At 37.2% G+C, this 13,862-nt stretch overlaps 1 protein-coding gene across 1 annotated transcript in view; it reads left to right on the top strand.

The window, feature by feature from the left end:
• The window catches only part of LOC136872483 (retinoblastoma-like protein 1), a 158,224-nt gene extending 153,308 nt beyond the window's left edge, over nucleotides 1-4,916 (top strand). Inside the window, exons 18-19 of the mRNA XM_067146289.2 lie at nucleotides 715-885; nucleotides 4,082-4,916. Coding sequence (XP_067002390.2) covers nucleotides 715-885; nucleotides 4,082-4,258 — 348 coding nt within the window. The 3' untranslated portion in view covers nucleotides 4,259-4,916. The remainder of the gene's footprint in view (nucleotides 1-714; nucleotides 886-4,081) is intronic.
• Nucleotides 4,917-13,862: the final 8,946 nt, after the last annotated feature.

Below are 13,862 nucleotides of genomic sequence, written 5' to 3' on the forward strand. Positions count from 1 at the left end.
AATGTGATGGAATTTAATATATGCTACTGTCAAAAACAGGAAGGGACTCTCCCTTCGACAGCAAATATCCCTGTGCCAGAGGATGCATAAAGATTACAAAGAAAATCTTTTCATAGATTTCAGCAGGAGAGTTGTTCAGAACGGCAGTAATAATGGGTAGGCCTACTGGTAGGCAGGTTAAAGTTTATAGGTTTGTTTAAAAGAACTAAGTTAAATGTTCAATAAACAGTGTCAGGTATACCTGTAAATAAATGTGTGTACAGTATTATATGAAGAGTGCTGCAAGGAGGCCTAGTGTTCTTTTTCTGAGTAGTGAAATGGGAGTGGAAATGGCTGAGGAGTGTATTGGCTACAAATGGAAACCTACAAACTTTAAATAATTTTGTTAATAATCAGTATCGTGTTATGGACCATAATAATATACCATATTTTATGCGAAATCATGAGGCTTTATCACCTTTATAAAGTAATGTAATTCCAATAGTTTGATTTACTAACTTCCCACGTATACATCATACCCCAATTCTTAAGCTCAATTTGTTTAATATATACTAGAATAAATACTGTATAGTTTTTAATGCTGTAACATGTCTGTTCATTATACACTAATCCTTTCAACTGATGGCCTGTGGATAGCATCTTCTACAAGAGTTTTAACTGATTTTTATTTTAGTTAAAGTTTACATCTAAATAAGTTTGTTTTCTTTTTTTCAGTCTGAAAACCTGACTCTATCGCCCTTGCCTCTGGGAAAAAATCGTCCTTTATCACCCTGCAGAAGAATTTCTGAAAAACATCCAGTTTTTATCAGAGCTCTGGAACACAAAGGCATACCCACCTCTCCTACACAGCCGCTCAGTTATTGTTTTAGTAGAAGTCCGGCAAAGGTAAGTAATTTACAGTTTATTCGTATAGAATATAAGGTGGCGTGATGAGTAGAATTGGCTGATGTTCTGTTAATTTTTATTTTATTTTTTAATTTGCCTACTACAGAACTAAGGTTTTCTTTCTGTTAAAACTGTCCATTCATTCAAAATCAAGTGTGAATATTTCTTGAAACTCTTGCATCAATTACATAATTATTTGTTCCTGCCAATCAATTAGGAATGCACAATACTTAGACATAGTACAGTTTATTATTGGCTGATAAGGGTTTTTGGATGAAGGAATATTTGACCTCCACAGTCGTAAATTTCTGTTTTTGAAAAGCTCTGATTAATACTGTATTTACTCATGCATTAGACCTCCTCGCGTATCGGATCCCTCCTGGCTTTTCAAGATAAAAATCATCATCTATTTTCCGCTCCACCAAGCCGGGTGCGGGTGTTCGCGAGCCTTTTTCAGTTTGTCCTGTCCATCCACAGCTGATGGTCTACCTTTTGCTGCCTATTTACATCACATTTGGCAAGGTTTTTGAAAATTTGCTTTTCCCAACTGTCACGAAGCCTCCCTCTGGGCCTCTTAACAACATTCCTTTCATAGTTTCTGTTTTTGAAAAGCTCTGATTAATACCGTATTTACTCATGCATTAGACCCCCTCGCGTATCAGTACCTCCTGGCTTTTCAAGATAAAAATCATCATCTATTTTCCGCTCCACCAAGCCAAGTTGTTGCCGAATACTTTCATTCCTTATTTTGTCTCTCCTTGTCTTTTGGAGACATGACCGAAGGAACTTCATTTCAGTGGCCTGTAGGCGACTTTGTGCAGATCTAGTCAACGTTGCTGCTTCCAGTCCAGAATTGGTACAAGATATAATTTGTACAGTGTGAGCTTGCAAGCTTGGGGAAATGAGTCATCCCAAAGTAATTGACGAACGGAGTGGTAGAATTTTGATGCAGCTTGTAATCTATTGCCTATTTCTTGGTTTATGGTATTGTCAGAAGAAAGGAAGCTTCCTAAGTATTTGATTATGTCTACTTCATTTTGCACTCGCAGGTGGACTGCTTCAGGATTTCGACTCCTCACTAAACTGACGGTTTTTAGTTTGGCTGATGATCATTCTCATTCTTTCAAATTCTTCTTGTAAAGATCTAGTTTAGCTTGAGCTTCTGCTTCTGTCTCACCCCATAGCATAACGTCATCAGTCAACAAGTGCGTTTGTTGTCTGATCATTCATTTTCACTGTTTTTATAACCTCATTCATTGTAGTAATGAAGAGAAGTGGTGATAGACAACTTCCTTGTTGGACTCCGCTGTTGGTTTCAAAAAGTTTGACCTGCCTCCTTGAATCTGCACACAGATCTTTGTCTCTCGATACTTTTTTTTTTAAATTACAGGTCATTATCCTCATGGTTAATCCGTATTGAATACTGTTATTAACAACAATTATAATAGGAAATTATTATCCACCTATTCAATACTATCCACTTTTCGGTGGTTACAATTTCATACAATTATATCTCTTTATGGGACATGTTTCGCTCACTTAATGAGCATCTTCAGCCTTGATTTAATCTTAAAATGATGTTCGCGTGCGGCTGTGAGCTTGCATCCGGGAGATAGTGGGTTCGAATCCCACTGTCGGCAGCTCTGAAGATCGTTTTCCGTGGTTTTCCATTTTCACACCAGGCAAATCCCGGGGCTGTACCTTAATCTAGGCCACGGCCGTTTCCTTCCAACTCCTAGGCCTTTCCTATCCCATCGTCGCCATAAGACCTATCTGTGTCGGTGCGACGTAAAGCCACTAACAAAAAAACAATGATGATCTTAAACAATAGTGAACATATTAAAAAGTCATTTGTCAATATTAAAATTATTATAGTCTAAAACTAAATTACATTACATCCAAAAAAAAGACAACAATAAACACTTCTTTAAAACGTGATAACATGAGTGATTAAAATTATCACGTCATTCCAAAGCCTTGTGTCTGAAACTAATAATTGATCTTCATCTTATAGAGAGTAATAAGTTTTTAAAATATCAGACAGCTCCAAGGTGAACTTCAATCTTACGGAAACGAAACTGAATACAAAATTAATGACGTAGTGTATCTAGGATGTGTGTATTAAAATAGTGTCATCATGATGAATTGTGAATACACTAGAATCCATATTGCCTTAAGACACAACAGGCGGAACGCAGAATATGTGCAGAAGCGAAAAGTAGGATCCAGTTGAAATTGCTGTCAAAGAAATTTACAATGTAGGTAATAGGTTGTATTATGCAGTTTACAAAGTATAAAGCTTCGTGCTTCATGTTAACAATTCCGGACCGGTAGGGTGTACCTAACATCTTAAGTAACAAATCCCACAATCCCTTCAACTTAGTCGGAGGTCACTGACCCTCGCAGGAATCGAACTCAAGACCAAAGGCCAGCATGCTAACTAGTTAGTCACTGAGCCAGACTATTTATTACTGAAGAAAAAATGCAAAATATCACAAACAGCACCAAATACCAAACACGCTGAGCATCATGAATGTAAATGAAAGTTGGCAAGTAGACTTCAAGATATACTTGTATTGATATAAATCGATGTGAATGGTAGCGTGGCGTTTTTTTCATGTCTGTTTCCTTGCACAACCACAAGACAGCTCCAAAACATCAATATAGAATTAACAGTATTCAGAGTATAGGAAACTACTACAGAAGTCCATGCAAGACAGTTTTGCAATGACATTTTGTTATTAACATGGCCTTTACAATTTGAATTGAAAGTATTTTCAGAAAGAGGATACTACATGGAAATTTCAGGACATTTTTTAAATTAAGTTTTTTATAGGGAAATGAGGCACATTTCTTTTTTTTATATATATATACAGGACATTTTTGCATCCTGGGAAAAGGTATATTCCCTCTATAAGCAGGATGTCTGATCACCCTATTATTTGGTAGCTGATGTTGATAATTTTTCGCTGCTTAAGATATTAATCACCACCACTGCTACCAGAAAATCTTGTTGTTGCCACAAATTACTGGTTTTTTTTTTTTTTTTTTTTTTCAAAAATGTTGTTCATTGAAAATATGATGTATGATTGCAGTTGAATGAAGTTAAAAATAAGTTTTACAAAATAAAGAGTAATACCGGTATACAGCACATTTTGTTTTTTGTTTTAATAACTTATATGTTCTCTGTTCGCAGGATCTACGAGCCATCAATAATATGATCCAGATAGATGCAAAGAAGATTGGAAAAAGACTTTTAGTGGATGACATTCCAGATAGTGATAGTCCTCCCGCCAAGCAGCCAACAACTCCAGTTGTAGCGAGAAAAATACAGGATATAATTGGTGATCGCATGGGCCATGTTCAGGACTGAAAAAAATAGTGTTTGTGCCTCAGGCAATCTTATTCCCTTAGAAATCCTGTTGCCTATTAATTTAGGCTAGGATAATTTTTAACTGATATTGATCACACTGACACAAGAGTTGGGTGAACTGGAGATAATGCCTGTCTTCGGTAAAGAATTCTTTTTAGAAAATGATCAATGAAAGAAAAAGAGATTTTTCTGCTGTGATTATTCACATTTTTTAGAATTACTTTCCCTTGTTGACTTTTTACTTAACAAGAAACTCATCAGTGAAGGATGACCTGTATGCAGTCAAAGACTTGTCCATGTCTTTTTTGTTTTTCATTATAACTCGCGTTTCTCCTCCGTAGCTTGTTCTTTTCAGAGATTTTAATTTTATTGACTGTTATTTATTGAATTCTATTATAACTTGTGACAGGTTAAAAAAGTGAAGTGTTTCTGTTTTCTGAAAAATGACCATTTCTTAGTGTAAAAATTTGGCACAAATTTCCATTCACTATTTTGTAATTTTTTCTGTGAATTAATTTATAAGATCTAGGCTTACAGCAAGGTCATTGAGAGAATGAGGAATTTTTGGGAACTTCACATATGACTTACAAATAGTTCAGCTCTACTAGATTGACTGTAATGCATTATGTGGACAGACATACAAAAGCAACAACTTTTCAGGTAAGAGCTTTATACTTTTAGCTCTGGATCTACGGGACTGAGGAAGCACTGGTTGCTAAGATTAGTCAAAATTAGAAGCAGCGGCTTTCAACACGTCGAAAATTAAATTTATTAGGAAATACATCCTGCATTTCACACCCCATATTTTGAATAAACAATGATTATTATATACAGATACTTTTCATCTCCACCCCCACCATCAGCTTACAGTTCCAGTTTTCTGGGTACTGTTCATAATGATATACTTAAGAGTGTATTTTTAAGCAAAGCATTTACAGACTGCTTTGATGTCACTCGTATATCTTTAAACATGCCATAGTATTTAGTATTGGTGGTTCGTAGCAATTCTTCAAACCCTTGAAGAATCACCGTAAGGCAGTATAAAATATGTGGGATGTTGTCCAACCCTTGTCCCAATTCCCTACAGGGTTGAGTATGAGCTGAGATGAATCTTTGTAGCAAGTTTTTATAACTGGTTGCCCTGCCTGACGTCAACCTCATCAGAGGAATTGAGACAAAATTTATGACGTGATGTATGGTAGGAGGAAGAGAGAAGGTGGAACCCAATGTCTGCGTGTAGCGTACTCCTGTTGAATAGCACCAAGGAGTCTGCCCAAGGCTCAACGTCCCAATACGACAGACAAATGACCATCAGCAGTATCATATGCTCTCGCTGCATACAAGCACTTCAGAGAGGATTGGAATTGGATCCAGGCTTTTGGCACGCAATCTAATGATTAGGAATTGTATACCACCACCTCTCCTACCGCACTGGCAGACATTCCAATGGTAAAATGTTTTTTCGAACATTGAGGCTCGAACTGACTAACCATGGTGTCAGATTATATAGACTTGACTCCTTTACGATATTGGCCTCCGGGCGGGTAAGTTGTGCATTCAGGTTGAATGGAGTATTCAGAGCGGTTATGACCGCACATTTTATTCAGGTCGGTTTATGAAAAGTGTTCGACCTTGGTGTGAGGTGAGTGGTTAAAGAAGGGGATATAAACATAGACTTTATGGAAAAATTAATCAGTTCCAGAGAAAAATGGCTGTTTAGTGAGATGACTAAGCGAAGGGGGCCGTTGAGGCAGGTTTCACTGTATACATAAAATCTCAAATTTCTTTCTTGGATGAAGCTCAGGCCAGCCGAGATATGTTCCCTCGTCTGAATTACTAGTAGTATTCTGTATATTTTGTTTAACATTTTGAACACTGGCATATTTGTAATGTGTTAACTACGGTATACTAAACATTTTAGCCATAATTTTAGGCTTTTTAAGTTCAATACGTTCTGAGCTAAATGAATTACGCTCTTTGCATCCTAAACTAGAATTGTCTCAGCACTGAACTCGTTTAGTTGTTTGATTTTTGACAATGAAATATGAATGAGGGCCAATATAATTATATTTTGAGCTTTTTTATTTTTTTATTGTTTCAAATCATGTTTATAATGAATTATTTTTCATAATTACATCTATCATTGTTATGTTAGTATTACTATGCTTATATGAGAGAGGAAAACTTGATTGGTAAATGTAATCTTTTTTCTATTGCGCTATCACTGAGAGAATCAAGACGCCATGGTACCATTGTAGAAACAAGTGAGGAAACAAAGTGTGTGGAATACATCCTTGCTACTCTTCAAAACAAGCATTTGTATTCTGTCATGCAAGGGTCAGTGCTCCCATCTAGCAACAGTATGTGGAACTGTAATTCATTCATGTTTACCAGAAGAGACTCGGACGTATTTCCAGCATGTGATGATTTGTTAGTTAAGAAAACCAAGCCTAAGCACTGCTCGGGCACAGTGTTCAGTGTGTTAAATAATCTGTTAGTGAATCATTTGTTAAGTGAACCAAATGTTTATTAATTTAATATTAGGAATTCAAATTAAATATGTTAATTTCCATGCTATTCCTAATTAAGGTCAGACAAATTGCTCTACTTACCTGCTCATTTAAAGCCTAAGTTAGTCAGCAGTAGCTAGCTTATGCTTGCATTCCCTCTTTTTGTGTTAGTCCCGCCTGGCTTAGCAGAGGGTCAAGTGGTTTATGATAAGATGTCCACGTGTATTTCCTCGTATTGTGTCCGGCTCAATGGCTAAATGTTGGTTAGCATGCTGGCCTTTGGTCACAGGAGTCCCGGGTACGATTTCCGGCAGGGTCGGGAATTTCGCTGGCACGGGGGCTGGGTGTATGTATGGTCTCGTCATTTCATCCTCATCATGACGCGCAGGTCGCCTACGGGAGTCAGATCAAAAGACGTGTACCTGGCAAGTCGAACTTGTCCTCGGACACTCCCGGCACTAAAAGCCATACGCCATTTCATTTTCCCTCATATTCGTTTGTGTGTGGTAGGTTATATGGCTTTCTCCTTTGCAAAACAGGCAAGCATAGGTGATACCCAATTAAATTCATGTTGTTGAGAAGATTTTAACAATAAAGAGTTCAAAGAATAGTTGATATGTAAGATACCAATTTGCGTCAAATATTAGCGTAAATCATTAGCTCTGATGATTCAAGCGAACAGCCTTCATCGTGTACCAAAATAGTTTGGTTTTGGTAAACACTCTTGAACAGAAGATAGTTTCTGGTATATTGAAATGATATCATGTGGCATCTGAAGTAGTGGAAAGTCTCCATTATTATGTTAACTTGAACAAAACAATCTGAAAAGAATATGATGTAATAAACAAACCTTCAAGCAGTTGGCCTATTTTTAGTAAGGGCAGGAGCTTTTGATGTAGTGCTGTTCTGTTGATATTTTGCCTCTTCAAATGTAAGTGTATTTTATGAAATGAATCCCACTGTTATTAATATGCCCTCTTACTTTCAGAATCTAACTTAGAGCTCAAGAAAGTGAAGATTTTTGAAAAGTGGCTTAATTGGAAATAATGAATGGAAGTTCTATAAAACTGCATTCTTCATGCATTGAAAGTTGTCCATTGTTCAGTATTGGTTTTGAGAGTCATCATGCAGAAAGATGAGGTGGGGAGAAAATTTGATTCAGTTTCAAAGGCACTGTCAGTGATCAGTCTTAAAAAGGAGCAGAGACAAAAATTGGGCAAAATGCTGGGGGTTATCTTGTTAGGCTTCATGCATCTGAGTGTATTTAATCCCTCCCTATTTTTAAATTATTATAACTTGTTTGTTATCAGATTTTGTTGAAACTGCTGTTTTTATGCACTCCATTCATTGAGGATTTGACATTTAAATCTCCTTGCAAGGCCCAGCATTGTTAATAAATTTTCTTTCACGGACTAGTACAGTTGCTAATACTGTACGGAAAAAGAAAGTTGTAAGGGATATTATTAAACTCATTGAAGATAGATACGAGGGCTGGTGTTCTCTTTTTTTTAGCCTCCGATGGGCTGTAAAAGAAAAGACATTGACATAACAAAATTATGTTATTACTAAAAGTTTAGTAGTTCTGTAGTTATTTTTCTACACAATCAACAAAACGATTTAAGCATCCGTCGTATCATGACACCAGCTTTCCTCTGCCCTCTTCAACGAAGTCTGCCGCCAGAGAGGTAAGGTGCGTTTTAACAGCCTCCTGAAGTTCTTTGTTGGTGGCAAAGCATTGTCTGCCTAACCATGCCTTCAGTTCTCGAAAGAGGTGAAAATCACTGGCTGTGAGGTCTAGACTATACGGCGGATGGTCGAAAACTTCCCACTTGAATTTTTTGAGAAGGTTTTTCATCATTTTGGCACAGTGTGGTCGAGCATTGTCATGGAACATAAGCACGCCGGTTCTGAGCATGCCTCTTTGTTCATTTTGAATCGCTCTGTGGAGGCAACATACAGTTGCACAATAAACTTCCTTTGTTATTGTTGTCCCCTGCTCCATAAAGTCCTCCAAGACACCTTTATGGTTTCCCAAGAAACAGTAGCCATTGTTTTCCTGTTCATTGTTGTTTTAAATTTTTTGGCTTGTTTGGAGAAGGATGCATCCACTGCTTAGACTGTTCTTTGGTTTATGGAGTATCATACAGGACCTAAGTTTCATCGCCAGTAATGATAGACTTCAGAAACTCTTCCACCTCACTATAGTAATGCATGAGAAACATTACGGCATGCGCCATTCACCGAGTTTTGTGAACGTCAGTCAACATTCGTGGGAGCCAATGTGAACAAAGTTTCTGGTATCCTAAGTGGTGAGTCACAGTTGTGTACAGAGAAGACCTTGAAATGTCTAGGATTGCTGTAGAAAGTTCACTGATCGTAAACCTCCATTTATCGCGGATAAACTCAATACGGTCAACCATGGGTACGGTAGCGACAGATGTACGTCCTTGCCCACCGTCGTCATGGATGTCTGTTCACCCTTCTTGAAATTTCCGGCACCAATCCTGAACACTACCATCACTCATACAGTTTTCGTCATACACTTTACTCATTCTGTGAAGGATTTCAGCAGCGCTACATCTTTCTGCTTGCAGAAAACATATCATGTCGCAACTCACACTTGGAGGGAGTATCTTAGCAGCCATGTTCAATTGCCAGTAGCTTGGCTATGACTAGCGCACTGGAGCAGACAATGGCAGAGGTTGTGGAGGTGTTGTTGTGCAATCGCATGATGCACAGACCTGGCTCCTGACTGTCTCCTGTTTATTTACATGCATGATCGGTGGTTGGAAAAAGAAAAGGAAAAAAAAAAACAGCCTTTGTGCTTTCAGTTCATCCCAGTTGTATGGGTTCCTTCAGCACAACTCTGTGGCTGTAGTCTGGGCTGCAGGCCATAACTGTTAATAAGCTTGGGAAACGTTCATGCTGTTGAATATCTGTTGCAAAATATTGAATGCCCTATTTTATAAATTATAGCTATGCAGTCTTGTTGTACTAAAAAATGACTGGGATCGTATGATCTTGCTGTAATTCCAGATATCTTTCAGTATTCATTGTTAGGCAACTGTTAATATAAATGCCCTATCTTATAAATAAAAACTTTGCAATCTTGTGGCTTTTAATGGCTTTCAAGAGAGATCTCTTTAGAGAATGATCGCGCCTCAAGATTCTCAAAGTACAGTTTTTTGTGTATTCCTTGTGAACATATCGCCAATAAAGGCAGCATTATCAATTGTCCTAGACATTGATGATTTGACAATGTTAATGATTTTGCATTTCAGTGTTGCATGTTCATACCTCCGTATTTTTTGGATTCATACCATATAACCCGAAACATCACAGTAGGCTGCTATCTCTTCCTCATTTAAAATGTCATATTTCAGCTGCCCATAAAAAGGCACGTCAATCAAAACATTGAAGAAAGGAATGTAATAATAACAGTACACTGCGTTTCTCTCATCGGTCAGCTGGTGGATTTGTTGTGCCTGCTGTTAACTCTTTACTGCCCGCTCCACAGCATAGCAACAAGCATGACACTTCCCTCACTTCTCCATTCATGACATAGCAATTAAAATTATGAAAATAAGCACATACCTTATAACAGATGTTCGAAATGTTCTCCTATATCCACACATTTTTTGGCATCGTGTTTGGAAACTCCAGTCTACACACATTAATTCTGTAATTGAGGCTGTTTCTCTTCTGATATGTTTTGTAATCATGCTGAGCTCTTTGCACCCCTGGTTTCTTGTCCAAGTCGTCACAGGAATTTTGTAGGCATATGTTCTAATTTTTGTGCGATTGCATTTACTTTCTCCTCATTAAGCCTGCATTTCTTTATCTTTCACTTATTGAGTAAATAACCTGTTCCTCTCATTTTTTTTATAGAGTTTCCGCATGGTGTTTCTATATGAAGTGCGTACATCTGGGAATTGTTACAAATCTTCTAACTACTTCCATGGAAGACTGTTTTCACATAATTATGTACTTAAATATGCTTTCTTGTACTGTTTACACATGTTTAGGCATTATGAGAATTATACCCCGAACTAACACTTCATAATTCACTTGGTAAGTAAAGGGGCCACCTATTCATTACAAGGCTAATGACACACACAAGTATATTTTCTCAGTAATTAGTTACAGTATCATCACAATGTAACAACTGTCAATACGGATCATCGTGAAATTGGAGCAACGACACTTCTTAAACGTTTTAAGCAAGAAGCACAATGCAGAAAGTTGGGGAATTGCCTTGCTTTTTTTATGCCATGGAGAAGGGGGAGTGACGAGTCAGCAGCAGACAGGCAGACCCCACGTTCTTCCCTGCTCGCCAATGAAAGAAACTTGCTGCATTTGCTATAAAATTGGTGGTCAGTTAGGTGTTGGACTTGTTTGTGATGTCTGAGATAATTTACTTGGTCTTTCAGGCTTTTAATGAAAGAAAATCGATAATATGAAATGTTATTCTGATGGGTATGCATAAGAAATGTGAACGCACTAGTTGTAAATACTGCAGAATTTGTTTTGTAATCGGTCTGCAAAGATAACCGTATAATGACATGGCCTGTTACTGAGTATAGAATGTTACATTGATGCAAGCTGTCCATGTAACGTCGACTTAAGACTTGGCATTTCACTGCCAAGATCATACATTATTACTATTAAGTTATAATATTTTTAAATAGGGAATAACTTCTCAGATGCAATGTATAATTCCAAAACCTCAGAGTACTAAAAAAAAAAAAAGTGGGGGGGGGAGTATGTGTGGATTATTTGCGATTCTGATGTCATGACAAGTCATAATACCATTCCCCTAGCATCTTGCCTGCATTATTTTTGCTCCCATTCTTCTTCCCTTGGGTACAAGTCTATTTGTGTATCAGCTGTTGCTCGTTCATTTTCATTCTTCTGTTAACCCTCAAGAGTTAATGACACAGTTCCTGTGTTCTGCTACCTTGTTCTTGTATCTTGTTACTCAACAAATGCCAGCCCCTTGGTGTGAGGGTTAGCATCCCTGCTCTGTATCCTCAAGCCCTGGGTTCAGTTTTTGGCTTGGCCAAGGGTTCATAGCAGTATGAAGGAATAGACTATGATTTCAAACTTAAAATTTAGTTAATGCTCTTTCAACAGAACTAAAGAAAATTGGTGTAAGGGTTAAAAGCAGATTAAATGAGAGATGTATAAAACTCACCTAAAGTGATATTTATTGAAGAAAATAGCAAGTATAGGCACCTACATACTAGACAATAGTTGTAAAACTTCATTTGTCAAAAGAAATATTACTAGTATAAAGAAATATGTTGTCAAAAATTTGGGCTGCCATAAGAAATGTAAGCCATATAATTAATTAATGTTTGGTCGTATTGCTTTTAGTCATTGTAGACATGTGTGCAGTTTATATGTATTATTCTTTCTATTTCTAACTAGTGTCTCAATTTTGTTAGTCATTTGTATTTGCTTTCAAAAGTTCCTTATGAGTGTTTTTGTGATGGGCAGAAGAAAAAAGAGATTCACTTTGCTTGCCCATCTTAAGTCAGAATGCGAAATTTTATTTCTGTCTCAGTCAGCATACAACTTAAATTCAAGTTTTAAAATATTCACACAATATTACCAAGGGCATATTTGTATTGTAATCTCTTTCTTGCAAAAACATTTAATTTTAGTTATGACTTTTTAGTTGCCTTTCTGTTAAACACAGAAGGATTAAGGATGCTTCTTCAACTGTGAAGTATACTTTGGGTGACCAGAAATTTTTTGTAGTTTTCCTCAAAACAGCATCTGATAGGGGTATATTAAACACGTCCTGCAATGAAATACAGAAGAACTTGGTTGATACAAACCGGAAGGGTCCAAGGAAAACAATATGAATCAAGCAATATGCCGTACTTACTCGAATGTGAAACGATTCCTAGATTTTTAGTTGTTCCTCAAGTTGCAATGACAGTAGAACAGTAACAATACATTTTCTTTTAAGTGAGACATGATGGAAAAACTTTCAAATCATTCTAAACATAAAACCATACACTGCACAGTTTAAATCAAGTAATATATCGTCGTCCTGCCTGCAAAAACCACTGTGTTATAATATTTTTGGAGAAATACTAACCCGCAGCATTATTATGGAGAGTGAGAATTCCTTGACAATATTTGTTCATTATTGAACCTTAGATGACAGAACCTTATGAGCCAAAGTTCTAAGCTAAAATATTACACATAGCTTTTTTTTTTCTTCCAGGCGCGACGACATGTAACATGTACAGTAGAAGTCCGTTATAGCGAGAATTCACAACAGCGGAAAATTTACTCGCTATAGCAGATTGTCGTTACATCCGATTTTTGTATAAAAGTCGGAACCCCCCTACCCCCTGCACATTAAAATCAGTATGAAACGGCGATCAGTTTGTTCAAAACTCGCGTTTTTGCAGATGATATCCACACTATGACTTACTTGTTTGGTATTTTTCAAAATCTGATACTATGTAAAAGTGTGTGTTTAATTTCATTCTGAAAGAATTACTGTACAGTAGGCCTACCCCGTATTTCCCCAAATCCAAGACGAACCTCACTTTTTCCTTCAAAATATTTAAATTGGGCTCAAAAATTGCTTTGTAAAATCATATGAATGCCTTTGTTGTACAGTACGCATTTTTAGACTGTTTTTAGACGCCGAACATTGGCTTTTGTTATGCCGCATTTTTTTTTGCTGCTGCACACTTATTCTTTATTTCTGCAGGTTTAATGACCATTAACTTAAAATTGGCATCATAATACCGAAGAGAACCCGCTGAAAATTTGCTGGCAATACCTATTCCGTGCGTCGCTATAATGCGGCGATCCATCAGGAAAATATTCTTGAGGTCTATAAAACTGTTCCGGTACTTTTACTCAGCATAAGATACAAAGCGCTACCGCTACATGCACGTCTTCATTGCCAGGTTCGGCCAACTTTAACGGCTAGCGATGTATAGGCCTAATCGCGGACGTTGAAGGTCAACGAACAAGTTTATTGCGCCACAGTATGGCCTTTCTGCCCTTGCGTTTTTCGTGCACATACCTCACAATTACATTTTTAACTTCATTAAAGCATCCTT

Source organism: Anabrus simplex, chromosome 4 (genome assembly GCF_040414725.1).
Source record: "Anabrus simplex isolate iqAnaSimp1 chromosome 4, ASM4041472v1, whole genome shotgun sequence".
Lineage (NCBI taxonomy): Eukaryota > Metazoa > Arthropoda > Insecta > Orthoptera > Tettigoniidae > Anabrus > Anabrus simplex.